Source organism: Ammodytes marinus (genome assembly GCF_949987685.1).
Source record: "Ammodytes marinus genome assembly, chromosome: 18".
Taxonomy (NCBI): domain Eukaryota; kingdom Metazoa; phylum Chordata; class Actinopteri; order Uranoscopiformes; family Ammodytidae; genus Ammodytes; species Ammodytes marinus.
Genome location: NC_137222.1, coordinates 10,636,699 through 10,664,519, shown reverse-complemented (window position 1 = coordinate 10,664,519; position 27,821 = coordinate 10,636,699). Strand labels below are relative to the sequence as shown.

The 27,821-nt window shown below is 40.6% G+C and overlaps 4 protein-coding genes across 6 annotated transcripts; 1 reads left to right on the top strand and 3 right to left on the bottom strand.

The window, feature by feature from the left end:
* Window positions 1-167: 167 nt before the first annotated feature.
* surf4 (surfeit 4) lies at window positions 168-8,952 on the bottom strand. The gene is made up of 6 exons (XM_080046904.1): window positions 8,733-8,952; window positions 6,122-6,308; window positions 5,277-5,353; window positions 5,141-5,184; window positions 4,137-4,323; window positions 168-1,434 (listed from the first exon to the last, which is right to left on the bottom strand). Exons 1-6 carry the CDS (start codon window positions 8,778-8,780, stop codon window positions 1,168-1,170), a joined length of 810 nt encoding a protein of 269 aa, XP_079903030.1. The 5' UTR covers window positions 8,781-8,952; the 3' UTR covers window positions 168-1,167.
* Window positions 8,953-10,505: 1,553 nt separating this feature from the next.
* surf2 (surfeit 2) lies at window positions 10,506-13,294 on the bottom strand. Its single transcript, XM_080047196.1, has 6 exons — window positions 13,163-13,294; window positions 12,763-12,914; window positions 12,522-12,625; window positions 12,102-12,287; window positions 11,444-11,577; window positions 10,506-10,901 (listed from the first exon to the last, which is right to left on the bottom strand). Exons 1-6 carry the CDS (start codon window positions 13,235-13,237, stop codon window positions 10,818-10,820), a joined length of 735 nt encoding a protein of 244 aa, XP_079903322.1. The 5' UTR covers window positions 13,238-13,294; the 3' UTR covers window positions 10,506-10,817.
* A 719-nt stretch (window positions 13,295-14,013) lies between these two features.
* bbln (bublin coiled coil protein) lies at window positions 14,014-15,738 on the top strand. The gene is made up of 2 exons (XM_080046908.1): window positions 14,014-14,183; window positions 14,939-15,738. Exons 1-2 carry the CDS (start codon window positions 14,108-14,110, stop codon window positions 15,160-15,162), a joined length of 300 nt encoding a protein of 99 aa, XP_079903034.1. The 5' UTR covers window positions 14,014-14,107; the 3' UTR covers window positions 15,163-15,738.
* A 139-nt stretch (window positions 15,739-15,877) lies between these two features.
* ciz1a (cdkn1a interacting zinc finger protein 1a) lies at window positions 15,878-26,671 on the bottom strand. 3 transcript variants are annotated; one of them, XM_080046905.1, is made up of 16 exons: window positions 26,562-26,671; window positions 25,823-26,051; window positions 24,754-24,881; window positions 24,292-24,500; window positions 23,523-23,643; window positions 23,343-23,430; window positions 23,117-23,229; window positions 22,928-23,007; window positions 22,532-22,729; window positions 20,990-21,120; window positions 20,285-20,378; window positions 20,033-20,146; window positions 19,780-19,923; window positions 19,525-19,609; window positions 19,260-19,381; window positions 15,878-18,915 (listed from the first exon to the last, which is right to left on the bottom strand). In XM_080046905.1, the coding sequence occupies exons 2-16, from the start codon at window positions 25,984-25,986 to the stop codon at window positions 18,256-18,258; spliced, it is 2,451 nt and encodes an 816-aa protein (XP_079903031.1). In that variant the 5' UTR covers window positions 25,987-26,051; window positions 26,562-26,671; the 3' UTR covers window positions 15,878-18,255. The 3 variants fall into 3 exon arrangements, with proteins under 3 accessions (XP_079903031.1, XP_079903033.1, XP_079903032.1); XM_080046907.1 differs by having other exon boundaries at window positions 19,780-19,920; XM_080046906.1 differs by having other exon boundaries at window positions 25,823-26,074; window positions 26,562-26,614.
* Window positions 26,672-27,821: the final 1,150 nt, after the last annotated feature.

Here is a 27,821-nt window from a genome sequence, read left to right as displayed (position 1 = left end):
ACATTTACATTTATTCGATTATCTGGTCTACCAATGTCCTCCAACTTCTGAGAACGTAAGAGTTAGACAGTGTCAGTGACTTTTTTATGCATTTATTTCTTCGCCATGAACTTCCAAAATCAAAAAACAAAATGATCAAAAATACAATATAAACTTCTGAAAATCAATACACTGAATAGTTTTTTTATTTTCTCACACAAAGCAAAAAACACTAAGCAAAGACAAAGTCCTGGTGGGTAGTGCCTGCTTAGTCCTCTTTGCGTTCCTAGATCGCAGAATATGGTGTTTCACAAACGTTGAGCACCCATCCCCACCCGCCCCCCATTATCCCCGATCATATACAGTTCACTAATTAGGCATTTGCCAAAGACGTACAGTACAAAGTGCCCAATAACAAGTCCTGGAACTAACAACTGTGTTGAGATATTCAATCAAGCACGACTGCAATCCACCACTTGGTATACAATGTACCCCCCCCCCCCCCCCCCATGGACAAGACAAGAGTCAAGATGACATTAAAGGTGTAGAGATCTATTGAATGGCTAGGGTGTCAGAGACAGAGAGAAAACATAAGAAAAAAAAAATTGCTGTCAAATCAGTGCCCAAGTTCTTAGTATCGATATGGTGAGTAAGTCCAAAATCCAACAGTAGAAAATAATAGCCTCCATGGGGGTGGGGGGGACCCAAACTCCTGCACTCAATCCAATTTTTCTGTTTTTATTTAGAAAATATGAACATTAATCTAATATAAATTATGGCCAAACACCCATGAAACACAAATTATTTTGTATTCCTTCTGCACACAGAACACAAACCATCTGCTTGCCTATATTGCAGTATACTTGTTTACTTTGCACTTTGAAATACATGGGCCAGTTTTTAATCTTCTCTTAATGAAAAAAGAGGACATACAAGAAGGGTTCAGAAAAAAATATCTTATTATTATATATGTTCAACTAAAAACAGTAGTTTGAAAGAAAATGATAAACAAAATGTCCATGGATTGCTGAGGTGTTGCCAGTGGATTTGGCCAAATAAAAAATAAGATAGAAAACTAAACCCCTGCTGGGAGGCGCTGACGGAGCTGGGGGGGGGGGGGTTCGTTGTATCCCGGTCGGCAGGGGAAGTTAGTGGTGCTGTGCAATCCTCTTATCTAAACCCCTTTGCCTACCACTCTTTCTTTTTCTCATCCATGGACACTCCGCCAGGCCCAAGGGCCACCACCAACAGCAGACCGCCGATCACCGAGGTGGTCTGGAAGAAGTCGTACTTGAGGAAGTCGTGCATGGGCTTGTAGGCGGGAACGGTCCAGAAAGCGTTAAAGTAGACATTGATGGCCAGGAGCCACACAACCAGGGTCAACGCTGCTAGCTTGGTTTTGAAGCCGATGGCCACCAGAACGATGAGGGCAGTCCCAACCAAGTTCTGCAGGATCTGTAGAAGAATACACAAAAGGTGAAGTGGATGGTGGGGTGATTTGTACTTTACATTATGTGGTCATCACCTCACAGGTTGGCAAGCAAGTTTCAAGTCTGCATTTGTAGAGAGTTGCTGTATTAAAATTAATTGAACTCAATAGCTGTAATATTGTTGTAAACTTTGGAAAATGCATAACACTATTTACAGTAAACTGACTTGCTTTGTGTTCCCTGTATATAAAGCATGCACAGGAGACGTGTGATACACAGTCCTATCAATTGTGACACTATCAATTGTTTCACATTATTCCGCTGATCCACAGGTGGCGCTACCACTTTAATTATGCTGCAATGCACCAGCAGAGTCAAGATAGAAGAGAAGACAGGGGCTACAAGTTAGTAAACATGGATGTTAACAATGCTGGATCTAGACCTCAACAATGCATTTAGGTGAGTAACACATAGCTTTGTTTTTTTTTAAACAAGATAACTAAGAAATGTCCCTTTTAGGGATGGGCATTTTAAGAAATTTCATTGATCGATCGGGAAAATTAATGATCAATTATCGATATCTTTTTACATATTAAAAAATGCCAACAGAACATCCAAAATACAGCGTTTTTACCATAGACTGTATACAAGAGGTTTTTACTCAATTACATCTTTATTCCAAGATGTTCTAGGCAAACAACAATCCATTAAGACAAGGCAACTTTAAAAAATAAAATAATAATAAAATGGGCGCTGGTTAATGCCCGAGGCTATGAGCCAACAATGAGCCAATGCTACGATACCTTTAAAGTTTAAACACATATGCGCCTCCTAAGAAGCTGCCAAAGACTGCATAAGGGCACGGCACGTTTCTCTGAGTGGTAAAGGACCTAACGTTACTTCATCTAATAAACAAAATGTGCAAATTAGTTCCCTGATGAAGGCAAAGTAGGAAAACATAGACGCTAAAGTTAGCCACTAATGCTAGCGGGGCTAACGTGACACGTTAAACAGGGTCGGATGTAGGCTTCAATGTACAAGTGGTACATAATTTGGTTTGTTTAGGTGTTGTACTTATACAAGGTTTCACAATGTTTAATGAACTTAGTTATTTTCGGTTCTTAAGCTGTCTGATGCCAAACTTCGCCTTGACTTCTTCATGTTTATGTTTTGACATCTACGGCAGCTCGCAGGCTGCTGCCTGAGCCTTTTCTGTTGTCTCCTACTACTAGTTAAGTATTTCCCCCTGCTGGTAGGATGCATAATTGCTGCCCATACAGTCTTTGGTTAGCCTGGCTCCGCCCGCCCACCTACCTACTTCCGCCCAAATTTTATTTTCACTTCAGTAGTCAGTCTGGGGATGGGGTGTATTAGTGGGATTTTGCTCGAACAAATTTCTGAGTGTCCAATCAGCGAACAGAGGAAGTGGCTGAGAACGATGACGTCGAAGTCGCGCTCCAGTTTCAGTTGAATGCTGCGTCGTTTTATACTCGGAAATCGAAAATTTCCGACTTGGTAGTTCCGAGTTCCGACCTGTCTGTGTTCCAGTGCATCTGCTCGGGAAAGTATGGACGCCTACAACCTTTCTCATCCAAATAACTAAACGTTAGGCTCTAGCAAGTTACCGTTGCCAGGTACCGGTAGATCCATAGACTACAATATGTAATGAAGTCGGAAATTTCCGAGTTCCCTGTACAACTGGAACGCACCGTCAGAAGCCGACCAAACGTTATGCGATTGGTTGGCTAATCCAGAGTGGCACTGAGCAGATCCAATAGTTTTAAACTTCAACAGACACCCGCCTCCAAGTGAGTGAACGTTTGCCAATTACAGCAGTTCCAGACCTTCTGTACAAATGAAATGAAGTACGATGGTCTGGTAGCACCAGGCTAGTCTTTGGTGCTGCCACGTAGTGAAATTCATTGCTGTGCTGCAGGACTCACACTGCGCAATGGCGATATGATCGATAACAATTTCACGTGATCGACAATATTCTTAACGATCAATGATAGGTCATCGATTAATTATGCCCATCCCTAGTCCCTTTAATGAGCTGGGGAAGTTGCATTAGACATTACTCTTTTGCATTTTGGACAATTATCCTTGCCGGGTGTTAGTCTGCCTACGGTCACGTGTCATAATTGAGGTTGTAATGCTTTTATAAATTAACATGTGGTAGCTACAGTAAGGGAGATTCTCCACAATAACGGCCTGTCGATCCCTCCTTTGCAGATAGCTACAACCAATGTATTGTTCCTCTTTGACGCCTAACAGGGTGTACATATAAGCCCCCTCAGAAAAATTGTAATTTCTCATACTGGGTCCAAAAAATAAAACTGAAGACAAAGAGGTGACTTTGGTAAAGTCAGTCTTCAGCTCTGAACAGGCCATTTTCACATGGTAGTACTGCTAGTATCAAAGCTTTGGCAAGGAATTTTTACCAGTTGTGTTCTTCATCTACTCTTAAATCGCATATGTCCCTAGAGGTGTGAGTGCAGGTGAAGCGCACGGCGCCAGATGTTTCAAACCCTCTGGTAGGTTAAATTGTGTGGCATTAAAATAACAAGAGCTTTTTTTTTAAAATGCAGCTTTTGCAATATGTAAATGCATTCTACTAAATTGTGATGTTTTGATTTTGATTAATTGTTATTGAAAATAAATCTCTAGTGAGATAGCATTCGTCTAATGATGAAAAAGAAAAAAGGAGCTGTTGTCGTCAGTACTCACAGAGAAGAAGTTGGAGTCAAAGTGCAGCAGAGTCATGAACATGAGCACTAGCAGTACTCGACCTCCCAGCTGCATGTACTGCTTTGGCGAACTCTCTCCCATGGAGGGGACTCCAGCAAACATGCTCTTTCCTTCCGAACGAGACTCGGCCAGCAGCAGGAGCAGACCCCCTCCGAGGGCAAGGTTTCTAGGAGAGGGGAGAGGGTGGTTAATTATAGACGGTGCCAATCAGACCTGCAGTCAGGAAAGCAGAAGAATGTTTGGAATACATGACGCGTATACAGTAGAATCAGGTTAGCTGAGGACAATTTCAATTGCTGAAAATAAATCATCTGATCGAGTTGCTGAAATTAGACTGTTCAGTATGGATGCAACTACATGTTGTTTAAATATCTCTTTGTAATGAACCACTTACTCAATTAGTCTTAGTGAATGACAAATGCCAATCACAAAACTGATTATTTTGCCTTTGAAAATGTAATAATCTAAATCACTTAAATTATTTATCAGTAATCCAAATTAACTCACCGATTGCACAACTTTCTTTCAACACGACAGTTTTCCCTGACTATAAAAAACCAACTACACAAAAGAAGATAAATACTCGTAGCCCAGTGTTTAGTGGGTCGTTCAGATGCTCGCAAATCAATCATCATTGAGTCTGCCGATTTTTTAATAAATCACTGGTCTCGTCCACTGTTATTACCGTAATTGTTAACTGAGATGCTTTCTCATTTACTACCCCTACAAGCGAATCAAAGTTTCTATTGATGCTGCTAAAGCATTACCTGTTGTCTTATAGTTAAGATAGTTCTAATCTATGATAATAAACAGTGAAATTCAAAATGTATTATCAGTCTGACATTAACATCAAGCTTATGCAAATAACGTTCTCTTTCAGAATTCTGCATACTAACCCAAACCTTGCAACAAACTTGTAGAAGGTTATTGTGCTTTATAGAGTTTTTTCAAGTTAGCCTCAAACCACACTGATTCACACTTACCTCATCAAGAATTTAAGGTCCCATAAAATGCTGTATGCGACAGTCTGGTGGAGAAAAAAGAAGACATTCCTGATCAAATACAAAGACATAGTGCTTGTGTACATTGAAAATGTAATTCAAATGTAATTGGTCTCACCTGTAATGCTATGATGCCAAATAGTCCAAAGCAGGCATACTGTACAAAATTTCTACTGAGGATGAGGACACAACCACCTGTTGGGACAGACACATCAAGGCAAAGATATGAAAGAAAAGATTTGGGTGATGCCTTTAAAGAATGCGGCCTTCTGCTCCTACAACCCATCTGTTTCAAAGTTGTAGGAGCCTGGGGATGTATTTTGGGGGGATTTTTTCATGAACCAGCCGCCTTTTCTCCCTTGGTCTTTAGCCCGCCCAAACGTGAAGTTTGTATTTATTGCACCTATTGCATCTTTCTGTGAACTGTGTAGACACAATAGGGCTGAAATGCACTTAGCAGACTATTTAACTTCATAAATGTAATGAATAATGGATAGTGGCTCGAGTCAAGTCAAGTTTCAGAATGATATACATTAATTTCTTTAAAACTATAGTGCTTAACTTCTGTTGCCCCCATGAGGAATTCTGAGTAATTACAACAACACTGTCTGTGCATCATTGATTTTATCCCTTCTGCTGTACGTTCAGGTTTTTTCTTAGTAGTAGAATCAGCAAGTGAAATATTTCGTGGCCGCTTCTTGAGCTTCTGTGGCAGGTTGTAAACAATGCCATACTAAGAAATACAGAAAGAGTTTTGTGGAGCTGATCTGTCAACTCGTTTGGCGATGGCTTGAATGTAACCTACATTCATTCACATGAAAAAATTATGCACTATAGCTTTAAGTATACCGATATCTAACAAGTTTTTAATCTCAAATGTCAAGCATTAAACAACATTTCCTCTGTTTAGCCATTTGACACCCTTGACCTTATATGGCCGCGCATTGCCTCTCATTCACTTACCCAGCTGTCCTACGAGGTTTAGCAGCACAAAGCACGTAGCCAGGAAGTAGCCACAGCTCCAGGTAGCCTCAATGTAGTCTCTCTGCTCATTCCACTGGAACCACATACGGATGCCATCTTCCAGGAAGGTGCTGATGAGACACAGACGTGCCAGGTGGGGCAGGTACTGTTTGGTTACCCGCAGGAACTGGGCAACAGAGAGGGAAGGAAAAGTCAAGTTACTTTATTTGTCAATTCATTGTCATTGAAAGGATTGAAAAGATAGAGGATGACTTTAACTGCAGTGTCAAGTAGTAGAACTCTCTGAAGGATGTGGTTTCTGAGGTGTTTGCTGTTTTTGCCTACAACGGCAAAACTGTTGAAAATAACTGGGTCACCAAGCTGTAACACACATATTCTGACCTGCTAGTGTGCAAACAGATCTCAAGAGTTTCAATAATTAAAAGATAAGAAGTCACCAGGATTGCTGCTAATTATTATTTGCATAGTCAATTTTAAGTATAGGAATTAACCCACTAGAATGCAACTGCAATCTTCCAGCTAAGTGAATGTTGAAACCATAGTTATTTAAGGCTGAACTGCAGTCTTTGCTGACTTTGATTGAAAAAAGAATCCCAGAGAGGTCCTAAAGTCAAACAGTGTGGACAGTTAGGACAAAAAGCACACCTGAAGCTACAGCAAATTGTTTGCCAGCCATGGAGCAAGTCTTTCATTTGTAAGTAGATGAAATGTAGATCAGTGTTGGTCTGTTTATTTTTTATACAGTTTTAGACTTCAGTTGCGTATAAAGCTACCATATAAACATCAATACCGATTTTTCATAAAACAGCACATAATTAACTAGAGATACGTATTGCTGTCTAAAAAGTACATTACATATAGTTTTTTTGTAACCATATATTGAATATTTAATTAAAAAAAAATTAAATTAAATAATCTACAAACGGTATACTAACTGAACCTATGACTGAAAATTAACAGAATTAATTACTGAATAAAAGAGATAGAAAGCAAAACATTTGTAAGATGGAAATTTGGTTGTGCACCACAAATCTCATGACAATGACAGGGCTGTGCCTCCCAGTTACAACCACAAATGGTTTGTCGTGTTATTAGAAGCTTAAATGCAATGAATATTTCAATCAAATAAAAAAAAACTCCAGATACTACAGTGACACATTAGAGGAGTAGTGACCTGCCCCTTGCTCCGCCTACTCAGCGGTCCACATCAGCACTGTCAGACTTTGGCAGCCTATCAGAGTCCACCAACTCCCACTACAAGTGCTATGTGCCCTCATGAATGGGCCAAGTGTGAGCCAATCCGAACAAGCTCGAGGTTGCTGCAACAGCCTAGAAATAAACCATTTTGTAGAGTAACTTTTTAGCCTTTGGTTTTAGAGGGAGTTTCTTACAAAGAAAACAAAGCATTTCATGACACTTCAGGCTCTCTTTTCCTTAGGTTGTTCCTGTTTTAAACAAACAACACACACAGCTCTTGTGATAGGAGTGTACTAAATCAATCAGGTGTTATTCGATTAGGGAAGCTGAGCAGTTATTGGCCCTGAGGGTTGAGCTCAGTCAACAGAGCTGCCATAACATATGCAGAACTGACTCCATGATGAAGTGAAAGTACTCCCCCCAGGAGATAGCGAACATCGGAAGTCCTGCAAAAACCCAATGAATGGCCATGAATGCAGCACACAACACTACAGCACACAGTCCTATTTCTTGTGAGCAAAGCTACATGAAAATACAGTAAGGACAAAATGTCCAGGACAACAAAAAACATATTTGTGGCTTTTCCACCCCCCTGGTCTATTGTAATATGGGTGAAAGGCAGATTTGAAATCTGATCTTGACATCTGTTCACCTCTTACAAATCGGTGCGTTAACCTTAGTTATACCAGCACAGCAAAACCCAAGTGACTACAGCCAGGCAGATGTGGCACTTGTAATAAAGTGAAGGTTGACATACAGTTGTTTGTGTGCTGAGGCAGCTCAGTCAAGGCCATATGCAGTTAAGGAAAACCAAATGCTTCTCCCACTTTTTACCCTGTAACCCCAAGCTAGGCCGAGCAATTAATTGCACAAGAAATAATCACAATATGACTAATGTAAGCTAATAACTTGTGGAGGGGGGGGAGGGCTTAGCTAAGTGATTTCACAATGTTCTGCCGACACTTGGCTGTGTTTCTGTTAATAAACCAGGATGCTAGACAGTACAGCCAGACGACAAAGCTAACTAACTAGCTGGCACACTGAGGCAGCCATCCCCAAACCATACCTGTTAACGTTGCCAAACAGATGTTAGAGTGGACTAATAAACTCTACCTATAATCCATCTGGAGACGTGTGACAGCCCCAGACACCTAAACCCGTGTCATGCAAATTGAAGACACGAGTAAATTAGCTATGATTTCGAAACAAGGTCGCGTTAACGCCGTCAGCAAGCTAACCGAGGACCAGTAGAAACAATAATTGAAGGCGTCGCGGTGTTGGAGGAGACCCTAACGTTACTTCCATTCCCCGACACAAACTCGTTAGCGGCTAACATGCTAACAGCGGCTAGCGCTTCCCCCTTCAACTGTGGCGTGCTGGAATTGAAGTTTACCTGGTCTGCCACGTCTTCTGCCGTACTCATGAGCTCCTCCTGCCCCATATCTGTGAGTTGTTAATAATATATTTTAAATAATGAAGGTTCCTCGCAACACAGATTTGATGTGCTGGGTGTTTATTCTTCTTCTTCGCTCGCGCCGTTCCTTCCCCTCAGATAACGTTATATTTACTTGGAAGATTTGCTGATCGCCCTGCACACACAGAAAGGCCGCCTCCGCCCCACAATGCCCCGCGATTTGACGAGCGACACGGAGCCCCCCTACATGGTACTGCAACCGCTGTATGCCACGTATACTGATCCGCACAGGGGCCCCTGATACAGAGACCCGGTTAGGGCTTTTACACATACTTAACAAGCAAGTTTATACCCTCAACCTCAACAGGAATCATATTTGTTTCATATGCAAGCTCTCATGCAGCTGTTAGGACGGTTAAATTATGTGCATTCGTCTTGTTGCCAATTAAAAATACTATTATATCTATCTGACCTATAATCAATCCCTTTATCGAAAGAAAAATGCAAAGACAACACATTAAGAGGAGCCGAAAAAAACTTTGCCTTTTGGGGAATTATTATGTGTTTGTTCATTCACTCTTGAAAGTCCATTCAAATGACTTATTACAATGATAACATAACAATTTAAATTATTATATTTTATATATATATTCACTTATATTGAGTTAAAAAAACTAAAATAATGCATGCAGAATGAATGAATAAAATAAAAAGAAATGGCATGCCAATAACTGTATTGAAACAGGTCCCACAATAGGTTTAAGAAACTCAAAATGTTTTGCATATCACAACTGTCAGCCTGCACAATTATGACAGGGCATTTCTTTTTCTCTGTGGCATCACACTAATTCAAAATGTGGAGAATGTCAAAGCAACACATTATTTTCATACTCATCAAACCATTCAGTGCCACTGCTCGTCTCCTGCAGATGGGGGCATTATCGTCCTGGAAGACACCCATATGTCCACAAAGGTACATTTTAGAATTAATCTTTGTTTAATTTATTTATTTAAACATGTGGCTTTAAATCCTGTTTATATTTACACACACCTCTAGGGCTTGCTTATGTACACTGCAGTGTTTACGATGGAACACTAACGGCACGTTTAGCCCTAGCCCCATCTTCTTCAAAAGACACTACAGACAATTTTTGGCCAAAGGAGGCTTACAAACACCTCTCCATGTTTTCTTAGTCCGCCGCCCTCTTTGTCAAGATTCTTTGGGGTCTTCTCCTGACATGACTGTGTATGCAACTTCAAGGGACACTGTAATATTATACTAAAGTGTTATTGGGATGTGGTATGCATATAGTTTTGTGTTGGCGTTCAGATATGGGGCTGCTGGTGATTGTAGTGAGAGGATGATGAGCATTACCATAATGAGAAGGGCAGATCTATTAGAAGGGGAACTGGGATATAAGGTTTAAAAGGGGACCATTGCCATAGCTCACATGTGGCTTGTTAACAGTCACTACCAAAAGGATCAGTCTTTAAACTCTGAAATATGTCTGCTCCACGTCAGCAATGCTGAAAAGAAACAAGCAGTTGCCCAGTGTAAACCATTGTATATATTTTGCATGATAAACTTGACTTTCCCTCGAGTGCTTGGAAAATAGACAAGTTATAAACATATTTTTTTAAATAGCATTTTTCCGTTTAGTTATTATCGGTATGGTCAATGATTATTAGGAAATCAATGATTATTAGGAAATCAATGATTATTAGGGAAAAAAAAGGAAAAAACACAGACAATGTTTGTAAATCCAAATAGAGTTGTATTTTATACTGGAACACTTGGGTTGCAAAACCAGAAAGTACAACTTATCCAGTCAAAATGATGCGTTACTGTTGCTAACACAATTTCCATGTGACATAAACCGCCCTCCTTCCACCAGTGCAACATCTTTCATATACACAACATATGAAAAAATTTAATGGATTTTCACTCATGCAAAAGACCAGGCTGGCTCAGACTCGGCAGTACTTCTTCAAACTAGAAGTGCTGTGTTGCTCCCTGACAAACTACCAGGTATAAAATTTACTATACACATGTGCTTCTGCTTTTTACTTCCCGTTTAACGCTTTTCCGCTTTTCTTACGCCCCGATTGGTTATTTCTGAATTTCTTCTGAAAACCACCACCCTGCACCTGAAAGACATAAACAGGATAGCAAGTCAGTCAAGGAAAAGCACAATTTAAAAAGGAGGAGTAAGCGCTTTTAGAGAAAGCTTCTTGTCAAAATCACTTTGTCAAAATCAGTGAATATCTCCTCAGGATCCACTACCTGTCCATACTTTGTGCGAACTGAAAAACATAGCCGGGTCTCTGTAAATGGGCATGTTGTTTATTTACCCGTTTACAGAGCCTAGGCTGTATAAGAACACCAGCATTTTCTTTAGCACACACACACACACACACACACACACACACACACACACACACACACACACACACACACACACACACACACACACACACACACACACACACACACACACACACACACACACACACACACACACACACACACACACACACACAGTACCTACAAGTAGCGGATTGATAGGAGATATTCACTGATTTTGTCAAAAGGGGATTTTGTCATCAAGCGTTTGCTAGAATTGCTGACTGCACCTTTAATTTGTGTCAGCTGTTAATATTGACACACAATATTTTCATTTCAGACTCACCTTTTTGCGTTTTTGCTGCACCTGCTTTTCCACCTCCATTCCCTCGTCTTCATCTGTCTGGAAGTCATCTTCCTTCTCTGCACTGTCAGCCTCCATACCTTCTTCTGCCGTGTTATTTAAAGTGAATAGTGAGGCTGTGGGAACATGTGACACTGTTACAAGCAAATTAAAACTGCAGTACAAGGTGTCTGTCCTTAAGATAGACAGTATTTTTGTTGAAGTTTCGCCTGTAATGAAATCCTGCAGAACATGACACATGGTTGGACTTAACAACCATAGTAATATTTCACAAAGGTGTCTAAAGTATGGCCTACTAACTTCCTTCCTCCTACATACTTAACATATATACTACATCCTGTCCACTTAACGATCGATTGTGGATGCGAGGTTCGTCGGACCGTTTACACCTAAGTATACAGGAGCAATAAAGAATTTAAAAAACCCTTCTGTCTCCTTTGAAAAGACGCAATGCATTGTGGGGCGGTTGAGTAGGAAAAGTAACCTATTGATCCATACACAATCTTCCCGGAAGTAAGTACTCATCCGGGCATTTCTCGCCTACACAACCACAACATACTCAAATTGATGTCAAAATGAGTACGAGTAGGACATTAGTATGGCTTTTTGAACACAGCCTGTGTGTCATTGGGGTACTGACGAGGGTAGAGGTCGCTCATGCTGTCCTCTGAGTCACTGTGATCCCCGTCACTGGATGAGGCTTCCCATGAGACGCTCCCAGTTTTCGGAGCCCTCCCTCGATCGGACTCCTCTCCGGTGTGTTTGGGTCTTTTCTGTTTAAGTCTAGCTGGAAGGAATTCCACCCCTTGCTGCTTACACTCTTCATCTGGTGAAGGAAGAGAGGAAACAGTCATGTCTGTAATCCAAGTATTATACAATCCCTGTTTTTTAAATTGTGACCCCATAATGAAGTTTTCAGCTTAATATCTATTATTGTGGACTATTTTTTTTTTAAATTAAGGGATACAATGAATTTACAAAGATCACGGAACCGTGATACTGTGCCCAATAGTATGAAAATAAAGGGGCCATGTATGTGGGGATTAGGGTAAGCACTGACATTTGGAGAGGGCTTTCTTGTAGCGTTTCCCGTTGACGTGTTTTAGGACGTGATGCGGCTGCCGGTTGAGGTGTCTGAGGGTCAGCTTGCAGAATAGCTGATTGCTGGGGAACACATCAAAGGGGGCATCAGACAACACGTAAACAAGTGTGGTTACAATTCCCTTCACAGTTATTGACACTAGTTCGAGTCAGATAAGAACAGTGATTTATACTGCAAAATGACAAGCAAGAGCTCTTACGGCTGCTTTGAGCTAGGCACGACGTGCGGTTCATACTGTTTGTAGTTAAACTCCGCCGCGGTGCTCAGTTTCTCGTACTTCTTCCCTTGAGTGAACTTCTGCAGCTCTGTCAGGTTGCACGGAAACTCGTGGCCGTTCAGAGTGCATTTAATCTGGAAAAATAACCAAATCAGGAGACACACGTGGTGGGCAGTGTGATTAGATGATGTATAGTTTAGATGGTACATCAATCAACCTTGTAATCATTGACAGGGTTAATTCAGCCTAGGTCAACAACACATGTAGCCATCAACTCTTCACTTCACTCAAACAGTATGGCTAATGGGGCTAACAATACAGCTAGCTAGCATCACGTTTTACGCCAGCGTCGGTAAATCGACTGTGACATTTACCCGCTGACCTTTTTGCCATCTGTGATCTGAAGAAAAGGATGGTTCAGAAGAAAAGCTTTGAGGTCCGCAGGTAATTCATCCATAGCTTAGCAAACACACCAACACATATATTTCCACTATGTCTGATCCTGATCAGGAGGCCACCCCCTAAACGTCCACACGTGGGTTAACTCCACAGACTCTGTTGCATGGTGTTGGCGCCACCCACTGATCAAAGCGAGTAATGTCAACTTGCCTTAGCTTGTCTTTTAGCAATCATCGAGGTATTGATCAAACAAGGATCTTTGGTTAAATCAATTTAAATAAACCTAGTGATTTTTTAGTTTAAAATATATAATTCTAAAAGATAATAAATGCCATTATAAAATGTATTTGCTATAATAGCAACTCGTCAATCGATCCCGTTTATATCTAGGTCTCGAAATGATTAACAAAGTAAGTCAAAGTTATATAATTTTCTGTCATGGTGTAAAAATATCAAATATACGTTAATTGGCTTATGTCAGGTGATAGCTGTGGTTCAGTCAGCTGACTGACAGAAGTCGGAATCAGAGAGCGGGAAAATGACGGAGCTCTCACTCTGTTCGTATTTTGTAGAAACCACATGTTTAGTCAACAAAGATATGAGAGAAACGTTATATATATAAAATGTCGACATGTTGAGACGGAACCTAGTGATAATAAGTTTGAAACGTTTTTCTGATTTTATACGGTGAAAGATGCAAGATGGTTTCACATATACGCATCACTTTTTCTGTGCAAAATGAGACATCTTTCTGCGACGTAAACAATCTTTGTTGAGACCGTAAAAACCCCGCCTACTTATTTCCCAGAATTCCTCAGTTCAGTAAACAAATATCTGACTGCTGGCAACCTAGCAAGCAGAAACAGCGTCAAAGTATCGTATGTATTTTTGGTAAAACATAAACAAACGTTGCGTGAATTTTTAAATAATGTCTGGACCAAACGGGGATCCAAACATTGACGAAGGAATTCTCAACGACGAAGATGACTTCGGCGACGGGGAAGGTACTGATTCATTCATTGTCATCGATAAGGTTACTGCAGCTAAAAGGGAAAATCCACTCTAAAAATCGAATGTAGATTGCTTTAGCAATGACTTCAACATTATTAAAGTGAATTTCAAACGTCATGTGACTCATGTCTAATATAACGTAATGTTAAATTTAAATAATTAAACATTCATATATATATTTTTTTAAATGAGCTTAGTTGGTTAATGGGATTTCTGATCGAGATTTAACATCAACCACATTTTATTATCATTATCGTTATACAGTCTATTGCCATTGACTCGTATTCAAGTTTGATCTCCAGATAACAGCTGATCTGCTTTTCAGCTTGTAAAATAAGGTCCTCAAATGTAGGTCTGACAAAATATCTGAGAAGTCTGTAGACTTGCACTGCTGTAAGTCTTTAAAAAGCAGTTTCAGTCCACCTTTTAATTTTCATCATCTCCACAGGTTAAACCTACCCAGATTCTAGAAATTATGTCATGCCTTAATCAAAAGTCTGAGCTAACCATATACTGTATTTATATCTTAGATTTTGTCTTAAACCTCCTGTTTTTTTGTGCTTGCCACTTTGACATGAAGTCATGTAGTAATTTAGTTCATATTTACAGCTGTAGCCCTTCCAAAGGGATGGGGCTATAAGTATTCACCATAGTCCATCCTAATTTACATAATACCAGGAATTATTAAAGCTTTATATTTTTGCCTTCACAGAAGAGACTTATTTGTATGACTTACTTGTATCCACAGAGTTCGAAGCCATCAACTCCATGCTAGATCAGATCAACTCCTATCTTGACGACATGGAGGAACGCAACGATTCACTCAATGGCAAAATGCACGAGCTGATGGAGTCAAACCGGCAGGCCCGGCAGGAGTTCAGGGCCCAACAGCTCACACCCACAACCCCAGAGGAGGAAGGGGGGGACGTCTCCTCGCCAAGCAATGACCATAACGAGGACAATGGGGATTGAGTTCAGTAAAAAATGCAGGGATGGAAATATCTTTGAACAAGTTGAATCGACTCCTTGTGTTGGATTAGTGACCCTTGAGCTGCGTTGTATTGTCTTCTGTGAATTTCCTGAACCAGCTCAAACTACAAGATCATGCTTGGATTCTCCAAAATGTCTGTCCTATGCTAAACAATTTATCGTCAAGATCATCAGTCATTAGTGGGGTCATAGTGAAACTTCTGGTGTCGACATTCAGCTTAATATTAGCGGTAAAGTCTCTGATCCTCTTTGTGTTATAAAAGGAAGTAAATATGCAACATTCCTGTGTGTTATGTTTGATCTGTCCTGTTTCACTTCCATTAGCGTGTTTAGGATGCGTGATGAAAGTCTGAATAGTGTTTGCAAAAAAATAAAACAATAAAAATTAAGATGACAAAGTGTGGAAATTGTCAGACATTTTAATATAAATTATAACAACCACCCCCCCAACCAAAAAACAGAAAACATCCAAAAATACATTAAACTTCCAGTTAGAAACATTGCCTGTTTTTTGATCATCTCAATTGGTCAGTAGCTGAATAAAAATACAATAAGAAACATACAGCTGTGTTTGAAATCATATTTTACACATTTTTTCTCTCTCCTGCTCGTTTTCCGATTCAGATCTAAAAACGTCCGGTTTCGATCATGTCTCGCCTTCCGTCGGACAGAACATGATGTGATCCTAATCATGTGACGGTCACCACCGTGACTAAGAGTTGTTACATGTGTCAGCCAACCACTTGTGGTTTTAAAATATCCTTCTCTATTAACAGGTGAAATGTTTCCAGATCAGCAGGCTATAGTCACAAAAGATAAGATCCTTATTCATGCCGCTGTGGTGAAATGCTGGAACCAAAGTCAGAGATGTTTATAACCTGTAACTGGGAAGATCTGCTGTATGTTAATGGAGTTAAAAGTTTGCAAAGATCAATTGCTAAAATAAATACCAACTTTACAGACATTTCATCTTTTTTCTTTCTCCCATTAACTCAAAATGTTATTCCATCGGTCCAGTGTATATCCAGGAAAACCTCTTATGAGAAAAAACTAATCTATGCGATGGTCTATTTGAAGGAAAATAAGCACCAACTACCACTAACAGCATTCTATGTCCGTGGAACTGAATTTTCACCTCAAAAATGTAAGCACACTTTACAAATGCCAATGGGAATGTGACACCAAAGGTGATTCAGATAAAATCACTGATCCATTATACAAAAAACGCCTTTTATCTTTGTGAATTCTGAGCTAAAATACTGATTTGTGGGTCCCCAGAAGAGGCAATCTTCAAAAGCCATTAAGGAAAAAAAAAAAAAGTCTTAAGCTTCAAGCAGCATACGCCTGTCTTGACTGACAGGCGTTGAAATAAAAACAATCAAAATGCAGACATCATGCAGCCTTTCTTGAATGTTAAGGGTGCTAGGTGAGTCGGGGACAGCTCATAATTTAAATTCAGACCCTGGTTGTCAGTAGAAACACATTTCCTTTGTGGCTGCTGATTAAATTGTGCACTGCTATATAACATTTTTTAGAGCCCCTTTTAACATTGCAACAATACAGTAGGGTTTTCTTTCCATATGCCTGTGTGTACATGTGAACATTTTGACAGTTGTTCACTACCACATTCGGCACCTACAGATAATGAAGGGACATATTTTTAACTAATTTAAAAAAATCCAAATTGCTAGTAGTGGGTCACAATGAATCTGTGCAATATCAGACGACGTTGGACCACTTTTTTCTTTACCAACAAGACATCAAGTAAAAAATATGTTTTTTTAAAAGGATGATAAAATGCCCTGAACCTTGCTATGCTCAGATTTTGCATTTCTCTACACTCAAGCCAATGTACCATTTTAACACTTTTTATTTTTATTTAAATAACCATTGTCAGCTTCTCAAACACTTCATTTGGTTCCACTCTACATTTCAGGATGCGAAACACATGTGCTATGTGGTTGGCAATGTTGAAAAAGACTCCACTTGTTGGTTATAACGATCATTCATCCAACTAGCTAGCCAGAGAATTAAGAAAAGCTGACAATTAGCCCTCATAAACTTCCTGATCCTTTAAAAACACAAGGGTGGGAAATTAACTTTTTTTGCGAGCCATCCTCAGAGACTAATCGATAGAAAATGGATAGATAGAAAAATCTACCGATACCTTAAAATCGAAGAGACTTTTCATTTAAGGGTCAGAAGCAGTTAAAGAGTTTGTAATGCATGTCATGCTAGACCTATAAGATAATCAATTTATTAGCTTTTATGAGTTTTAATCAATGTGTGCCAACTCTGTTGTCCAGTTTAACTGTTGTAGTACATGTAGTCTACAGCCATGTTCGTGGCTCTGTGAGCTTGGACTTGAGGTGGCGCTTTAAGCTACAATCTAATGTCAACAGATTAAAATGCTCACAATGACATTGCTAAAATTCTAAAGTAAAAGGTACACCGCTGAGCATATTTGTTATAATCAGCACTAAACACAGAGTAAAACTGAGGCTGATGGGAATGATATTAGTTTTGCTGGTATTTAGTCATAAACTAACACTAGATGAAAACTCAAGTTATTATAATTCATCCTGAGGGGACATGAATGTGTGCATCATATTTAATGGCAATCTCTCCAGCACTTGAGTGATGTCACTCAAACCTCAAATGCCAACCTCATGGGGGCGCTCAAGCTTGAATTGAATTTATTATGGCATTTCTACCAGGGAACCAATATAAAGTTATTTTTAATTCAGGCAACCAAATTGCAGTTTTTACACATTTGTAAATTGCGAAGGAAAGGGGTTTGTTTTTGGATACACACACTTCATAATGATTTCATTTTGAATTCTGTAATCTAACAAAGGGGCAAAATAATTCTCTAACTGGGAGCCAATCTTTAAATACTAACCCACCCTTGCCAAGTCTTCCTATCTGTTGCTGTGTGTTTAAGACTTTCCACCCTGGACAGAGGCAGGGCAGTTCCCTTCTTGGTCTTTGTTTCATGAAACATAATGACACATCCTATCCTACGTTTTGCCATTGTACCAGGTTTCCTCTTTGTTTCCGCATCCTATCTGTGACTCAGCGTCTGTTGGCGGCCCTCCCTGACCTGCGTTTGGGTTTTGCCTTCCCAGTTCTGCTCTTTTTCCCTGGGACAACTGCGGGAGCTTCCTCCTCCCCCTCCTTTTCGTCATTAGCATCCTCAGCTACTGCCTCGGATGTGGTCTCTTCCTGCTTGATGTGCGGGCTGAGGTCTTGGTCTGTGCCGTTGGTGCTGGTCGCTGAGGTGGTGAACAAGTCCTGTGAGCTTGGGTCCTCCGGCTCTGCTCCTTCCTCTTGTCGCTGGTCTTCTGCCGGCATTTCCTTCTCTCCCTCCTTTTCTTCATTAGCATCGTCAGCTACTGCCTCGGATGTGGTCTCTTCCTGCTTGATGTGCGGGCTGAGGTCTTGGTCTGTGCTGGTCGCTGAGGTGGTGAACAAGTCCTGTGAGCTTGGGTCCTCCGGCTCTGCTCCTTCCTCTTGTCGCTGGTCTTCTGCCGGCATGTCAAGCCGCTCGAGTGCGACGAGAGGCTGCTTGAAGTTTAGGTCCTTGGCTGAACTAGGTTCATCACAGAGGGAATTTTCCTCTGAACAGTCTGTGGAGGTTCCTGTTACAGCAGGCCTGAGGCTGTCTGCAGCTAGGGGTGGTTCTATGGAAGATTCAACAGCTTCATCCTTTTGGCTTAGGGACTCTCTGTACCTCTGAAAAGAGAAAGCAGAGAAATAAAAATATATGCAAATAATATATGCAAATAGAACATGTAATGCAAATACTTATGGAAATTACTCATTGATAACACACATTCATGCACAGCAATTGTGCTGTATGAGGCACCCCAGCGCTTGGTTTGAGGGAGTGGTTGTACATTCAGTCAAATATGATAAAATAAATTTCTTAAATACTGAAGACAAATGAAAACAAATTTACCAAAATAGTTACTTAAAGTAGAATTAGAACAACAATAATTTCCTCAGGGCCACAGATAAACCATTGTACCAATCTTGTATTCAGTACTGGTGGGTGAGTGAAGTTGTCAAAAACTGACCTTGAGGTTCTCAAAGTGCTCCAGTGATTTGCAGTGAGTGTGCAGGGCAGACGATTCAAAGTGGTAAAACTTGTTGCAGAGTCTGCAAAGAAAACCTGCGACTGGAGCAAAAAAGCTGGACCCTGTGGGTGGAAGAAATCCCCGGATAAACGTCACTCAAATACAATATCACATATAGCAATGTTGAGTGTTATCAGTAAATCCAAATGACAACAACAGGCTTGAAAAGAAAACAACTAAATGAATAAGGCAGCATTTGTCGCACCGTAGACAGTGGTGGGGTCATACTGCTCATCACTGGCCATGTTCTTTAGAGTCACTTCTTTAAGGGAAGAACAGCCATCCTGAACCTGGGTACCAGAGAAAAAGTGAGAAAAAACACATAATGCCCCAACTATGAGTAACCAATAGTGTTATTTCAGAGCTCAACTCAAAGTGATCCTTGAAATGGACAGCTTACCATTCATGTAAATATTGTTAACTGTCACATTGAAGGGAATTAGAAAACCAGATCAATTACCTGTTTCTCTGAGAAATCTTGGTCTCCTTCATTCCCCTGTCTCTCCTCTTCCTCTTCTTCCTCCACCTCTTCCACCGAGAATCCATCTGTGTCCATGGCAGCCGGGTTGCCTAAGGCCTCAGATCCTTCATTTTCCTGGAGCTGCTAAACAACAAGCGAGCACAAATATTTTATTTTCAGCTGTGTCTATGGGACCAGTATTAGTTGTTTGTTGTTTATTGGTCCTACATCAGGAATTTAGAAATGCAGATACCTTCTCCACTTTCTGTCTGTGCTCCTGGGACTGCAAGTGCTCCACAAATATCTGGGTGGTCCTGAAGCGTTTCTTGCAGACTGAGCAGGTGGAGATGGCTGTTCTGCTGGCTAGCTGAGGAGAGATGAAGGGGACACCATATTGCGTTACTGATAATTCTCAATTAAACTAAACAGAAAAGCATTAAATCTTCTCGAGCTCAGCATTTACACCATGTATATGTGCTTATCTATGAAGTGAGCAGCTGATTACTTTGTGCTCCTCGGTGTGACGGTGGTCCGTCAGGTTACTGGTGAAGTGGGTGTGACAGGTGGCACACCAGTGCTTCGTGTCTTCTTTCTTCTCTCTGCAGATGGACATTTATTTGAAAACTCATCAGGGTACATTTTCATTTTTAAAAACTCAAAATTAAAAATCTCTAATCATTTAAAGGTCACCTATTAAATACACCTTTTTTCATGGATTTCAACATTAATATAGGTCCCCTATGGGTCTACAGGCTCCTGAAGAATGAGAAAAAAACAACCCTCTCTTCTCCACTATTCTCTCCCCTTTTGACATCACAAGGGGAGAAGCCACGCCCCCTTATTACCAACTTAGCACTACCTCAACCGGCGATAAGACACACCCCTAAATACCTCAGAATCTAACCGGCAGTTAGATTCAAACCGGCAGATTGATTCAGGGCCAATCAGAGCAGTCAGTGCATTGGAACGCAGGGCTTAAAGATAAATCGGAGTGTTTCAGATAGAGGAAAAGAGGAGATTTAACAACATCACTGTGATGAATAATTAAGGTTTTCTTTGGACACTACACCACGAAAACTAATTCTAGTAGAAACCCAAATCACAATTTTGAACCTGAAAATTAGCATAATAAACTTAATAATGGTAAAACAAACAAAGAAAAGGACAAAAAGAAAAACACAAGCCAAATGTTTGTGTGTTTTAAACTAACCCATCTTTGTTTGCTCCCTGTAGAGTTTCCTGCACTCGTGGCAACAGGGTGACCAGGCAAGCGTTGCTCATGTGTTGGATCTCCATCATCCTCTGCTGGTGGGAAACACTGTTCATATGACTCTTGAAATTCTGCAACAACAAAAAAACACAAAGAGTAAGTTAAAGATGGGAGAGAGTAGGTAAAATCATTATAACTTTGCTGGGACTTTTCAGCCTTTTGCACATTTTTCAACAAACATAAGCAAACTAATAAAAATAAAATACATTTTCCACTTATGTATTTTTGATGCGCGTGCAGGGCTCAACGCTAAGGTTTTTTTTCACTTGCCCGACCGGGCAAGTGGGTCTGAATTCTACTTGCCCGAAGTCAATTTTTACTGGCCTCTATATAATTTTTTTTTTATTAGTGGTGATAAATATTTGTTATATTCGCTCTTTATTTACAATGTATAAACACATCATGGACAGTGTTATAGATGAGTGAAGGGTCATACTGAAAGTGGAGGCTATTATTCAAATATTATTTGAGTTGGAACATTTGTAATTTTTTAGTTTCTAAACCGACAATAACTGCAAATGAGACGTGTTTTATGCAAAAAAAACATTGGTCACACAAATGTTTTTTTCTTGTACCTTATTCTTTTTACAACAGCAATTCTTTAGAACTTTTTTTCTGTAAGACATTATTTTAGGCCTACAACAATCTGTTTTAAACGTTTTTTATTATTATTATTAAAAATCTCAACTTTTGGCTAAGGACACAGGACAAGCTGTTTTGAACACTTTTCCAGTATAGTTTCAAGCTTCCACTGCCTCCTGGTATGTGAAATGACACCTCAGGTCCATTTATTAAGATGTACATGCAGGCTGTAGAGATGTTCCTCTGCTAACTGTTGCTGATGTTTGTGTTGACCTGCACACATTAAACTGGTAGTAGGCTACTAGCAGCAGAGCTAACGTTAGCATCCTCGCTAAACTACTACTAGATTCACTTTGGATGCATTTAAAAAACGAGAATATTTTTGCTGCTTTTCAGACGGCTGGGGTCTACTTATTTAGGCTTCTCGTTGGCTTTTGTACTTTCTGTTACACCAACGTAACGCGTGTAGTTCTCTTTCCTATCTCTCTGACTGTTTGTGTGAGAGACGCGCACCAGTTTTTTGCCGAAATCTATGTGTGTGTGTTTCGGCGCTGGAGCCCCGCCCCCCTTCACTAAACGGAGCAGAGGAGAGAGATGCAACGGAGCAGACACAACTATACTCACACATAAATTAGATAAGTAACATAGGCCTAAGCGTTTATTTAATAATGAGCACCAGCTCTATATGAAAAAAGACCGTGGATAGATGTATTTTATTTGGCGCTATAAAAAATAAAAATATTATTATTATAATTTTTTTTCAATAATTTCGGAAAAACTCCCGGTTGCCCATTCGGGAAAGTGGGTTGTCATAGTTACTGGCCCGACGTGGCGTTTTACTTGCCCCGGGACGTCGGGCAATCCTTATTGTTGAGCCCTGCGCGTGTATGTTCAACCTACTTGCTGGTTGTGGCAGGTAATGCTGCAGAGGTAGCAGTAGAACTTGCTGGCGCCTTCCGTTACCCCATCATCCCCTTCCTCCTGGATGTCAGGTGATGCCAAAGGCTCGTCTTTAACCTGTGGCGCCTCATCCGGGGGTAAAGTCACCTGCTGGTCATCTTCGCTCAGTCTGCCTGACGGGGACACACAGCTGTGCTCCTACACAAAGGTCGCAAAACAAAAACTTAACCCAGTGTCGTGCATTCATTTAAATGAGATATGACAGAGATTGTGAACCTCATATTTAGTAGCATTCACAAAGGTAATTTAAGTACTTTTAAAAAGACATCTATTATTTAGCATTAACATTGTTTTGCGATGATTCCTCAGGCATTAATAAAGTAATTATCCCCCCACCTCAGCAGCTCCACTGTCCTTCAGCTCCTCGAGAACATCCGATCTCCCTACAGAGCCCCCTTCCTCCAGCAGGATGCAGTCTGGGAAATGGTTTGACAAGTTGAGCTTCAATCTCTACACTACAATTCGATGAAAGTAACATGTGAAGCTTTTGAAACCATATATGATACATGTTTCTGCTAGTTTTACCGTCAGGCTGGCTGTCTTCTGAGTTGCCGTTGCATTCTGAAGAAAGAACATCCCCATCTGTTTCTGCAATAATGACCGTTTCAACAGCACACTGTTCATTGGAGTCCTCCAACCTGAGAGGAAAATAGGAGACAAAGAAGGAAAAATGAACAAATGTTGAGGCGGTAGCAATCACAGAGAGGGCCACCCCTGTTTCGTTAATAAAATAAAAAGATGTCTTCCCTACCCTTCTGTCCTCAGCTTCTTAACTACAGGTTCTTCTAGTTGCTCATCAGAAGACTGTGTGGGTTCGTCCAATCCTCCCACTGCACCATCTGGGGAGAATAAAACATTATCTACCACAGATCTTCTCCAAGTATTCTCCATTACTTTTTGACAGCAGTTGAAAGTCACATGACATGTTCACCTGTTTCAGTATTGTCACTGGCTTCATTGGTGCTGCTAGCAGCTGGTTGGTCGTCTGCGCTCCCTGCTGCCATCTGGTCGCTGTCTCTCTTCCTGTCTGGATGGCGGGCGGCAGCAGCCTCCTACACAAAGAGACAAACAAACAGGATTAGAAATATGCTGTATATAAATTGAGGCCTGCCTTGTTTTATTTCAGCTCAATATTAACACAGGAATTAACAGACACCACTATACATCCAATTTGGAAATCAAGTTGCAGCTATGATACATATATGATATAAAACACAAATTCAGAGAGGATTTTGTCATTACTGGATATAATGGATTTTGGCTGAGTCTCTAAAAGCATTAGAACATTATTTTGGGATATATGAAACATCTGAAATTTAAGAGTCCGTTTAAGAGCCTGCAGAGACCAAAAACATTAAATAATGTTGCCTGCCATCTGTGAAACGCACACCTATTTGCATTATTCATTCATCTGTTTTGTACTTTCTCACTGATAAAATTGTGAAATATATATATATATATTTTTATTTGATTAATCAAATAAATTAAATGATTAACCGACCAATTAAGTAATTTGTCTTAATTATTTGTCCATCAGCTCCTTGATTAATAATGTAATCGTTTCATCTGTGTGTATGGTGAAAAAACATCTCTACAACTGTTAAAGACACACAGAAGAGTCATGCTGTTGCCTCTGGGTGATCTGTTCTGCAGAACCCTCACAGAGATTATAGACATTACAATGGTGCTGTTGTAATTACTGTGGTAGTGATGGAAGCGGAGGAGGAGGAGAAGGAGGATGAAGAGGCTGTGTTAGCGGTAGCAGGGGTGTTGTTGTAGTAGCGAGCATGCTGGTGGTACGGTCGAGCAGCTGGGAAACCCATCATGGGAACCGGCCCGAGCAGAGACGACCCGGCCGCGAAGAACTGACGAAACTGCTGTCCCCCCATCCCAAAGCCTCGCATGTTACCTGGATGAAAGGAAAAACATGGGTGATAAAGTCAATGTAAACCCTTGTAAAGCCTCGCTTACACCGATACAGTTCGGTATGGTTCGGTATGGAACGGTAACCCTAGATCTACTGTGTGCTGTGCAGTACTAAACCAAACTGTACCGCTCAGTGAAAACTAGGCGTTAGTGAGACATTTATTGCTTAAAACATTATCTATGAAAGTGTGCAATTTATTGTCCATTTATGTATTTACACTATAATCCATACATACCCTGCATCTGCTGCATCAGTAGGGCCCCCTGCAGCATGGCATTGGGGGCCATCATGGCAGCCTGGTTCGCCTGGCACATGTTGACCATCCTGTGATTAGGCGCTGGCTGGGGAGGAACAGAAAGTGCTCTGAGAAACAAAGAAAAAAAGAAAAAAATCGAACATAATCAGGCAGAATATATACCAACAGACACTGAAGCTAAATAACTAACAAATGATCAACCAGAGCAAAGTAGTCTGCCTTATTAACAACCTGGAATTGTCTTTAAAAAACATCTGTAATGTTTTCTAAATTAACAGATAAACTAATGTAGAAAATAGTGAGTGGAGAACAAAACGACTTGACATGACACCTGCACAAAAGTTGTCTATAAAGAAAAAAGCTGTCGGGATAAAGCTAAACTGACATAACTTGCTCATTCTAAGAACAAACAAAATAACTTCATCCTTGTTTTATGACGATAAAAGCCAAAAGACCAGGGAGGAGATCTATATTATATTTCAAGTGATTCAATAAAAATCCAGGACAGCAGAAAATAGGTTATATGGTCTGAACCTTTTTGCACTGGAGCCAACAGTCTTGCAACATTGATTTATGTAATCTGCAGTTTATCAACACTACCTTTGGGCATAACAGATAGCAGATACTGGCAAAAGTCCAGACTTTTCAAACGAACATAACACTAGTGTTCGAAAACCAAATAACAATATAACTGATCCAGAAAGACTTTGATCACAAAAAACAAACACACTTTATATACTGCAAGTATAATACTTGCATGCCAGTGCTGCTACATTGGGACAGACAGACATATTGCATACCTGCAGGTTCTAGGTCTGAGAAAAAAAAATCAGAGCCTTGGCTGTATGCCCCCTTCACAATGGTACTATAAGGCACATACAAGGTGCACAACTATTTATATCTAAAGAAACAAAATGCACATCTATAAATGTCCAGGCCTGTAGTCTGGCATGTGTTGTGGCAGGACTTGCAGCTATCCCACAGGCAGCCACACACACTTCACCCTGAGGGCCTTTGTAATCCCCGGTCTCGAGTTACCGGATCTTACCGCTGTGCCTGGTGGTGGTGATGCGGGACATGGTGCCCCGGAGGCGGCTGCGGAGGAGGTGGCGGAGGCTGCTGCTGGAACAGTTGTTGAAGCTGCCGCAGGTGCTGTTGAAACTGTTGCTGTTGTTGCTGCTGCTGCTGTTGATGGATGTGTGGGTTGAACATCACGGGCTTCAATTGTCCTCAGTCACCCCTCGAGTTGACAGACCGCCTGAGCAGCTGTAAAGTGCCTTTAAATAAAAAAAATATATATCTACAGCGAAGGGATAGAAAGCTCGTGTTACCAAAACATACTCATTGTGTGTGTTAAGACACTTTCTAATGGCAGTGCGCACCTCCTGAGACAACAGGTCGCTCTTATATTTCATGATGAAAACAAAGCTAGTGTTAGCGGTTTAGCTAACAATAATTCACTCTTTTGTTTACTTACTTATTGAGTTAGCCCACTATATGAATACAACGACACATTTATCATTGATTTGGGGAAAAGGAACGCACTTAACTCCAAAACTTACACAAAATAGTAATATTGAGTGAATAAATGACCAAGTTACACCTGCTATGAAAAGAACGCAGCTACATTAGCCGCCGCTCAATAACTGAAACCATCAAGTTAGCTTAGCATAATTAGCATGGGACCAGCTAGCTCAAGTCGCAGATAAAAACCTGATAACCAAACGCGTCTCCCTCAGCAACTTTCTACATTTTACTGTAAGCTTCCTACAGTGGCACCGACTTACTTCTCAAAGCGGGAAACAACGACGATGATTTATAATCCAGCTGAAAATCATAACACAGGGTTCAATACTTGCTCAAAGCCCCAGTGCACAACTTGCATTGAGCGGAGCAGATATCGGAAACCCAAAACAATCTTTACGGTGGGTGAATAGATCGCCTCCTGGTGTTTGTCTGGAGAACTGACGATACTGCATGTCTGCATGATGAATAGGCTAATACACATTTCCTTTATTGTAGGTTAGTGTTTTAATTAAACTGTCAGTGTGTCTGCATTTTACATTTGTAAAACTATAGCTAAAATAGCCTAATACAAGCTGAATATCATTGTTACACTAAGCTCAAGTGCACATTAAATACATTGTTACATTGAAACGAGCACTTCACATTGGACATGTTCTAAAGCAGCACAATACAGGAGGTTATTCAATAGCCTATAAAGCCTATCGGCCTCCATTTAATCTAATTTGATCATATTAGTTCTATGTAGCCTATATGGCTAATAACTTTATACTTTTATAAACAAATATACGCTACTAGCCTATATTATTTTAAGATAACTCATATATTAACAATAGCCTATATTGTGTCTGTTAGGCTATAGGCCTATAGCAACCCATACAACAAGGCTAATCTTTTTTTTAGCAACATTTAAGCCCATTGGGGAAAAGGGGATGGTGGGCTAGATCTACCTAGGCCTATCTCAAAATAGCTGTCGATAGAAACGGCATTATAAAAACAAACATTAAAAGGAGTGGTATACTGCCCCCTGTCCTTTGTCCATGGTGCCTACAGATTCAGCACCATGGACAGATCTGTGCATCCAACAACATTGTATGTTTGGGAAGTAGCATAAAACACTATGCCAGAATTTCTCATCCTCACGTTTTCAACCAGATTACACTTTAGAGTCAATAAAGTCTAAAAATAAGACATTTCCTTTTGTGTAAACAGCAGCACCCACCGGTGTCCCCACGACCCCACCGAGCGGTGTGTGTGGAGAACTGCAGGGATCTGTCTCCTGAGAAAATACGAGATCATCCTCCTCCTCCCTGCGGTGCTTGGTGGATGGGAGTGTGCATGTTCGGTGGCGGTGAGAGTCCTAGCTGAGGAGATCTGACGTAGCGAAGAGGCGCACTGGATGAGCAGCAAACCCAAAAGTGAAGGCACTTTGAACGCGAGACTGGCGAGGAAGGACAGTAAAGAAATAAAAACCCAATTCCCTGCTCTGACAAGTAAGACAGGCTTCCCATAGCGCTGCAACG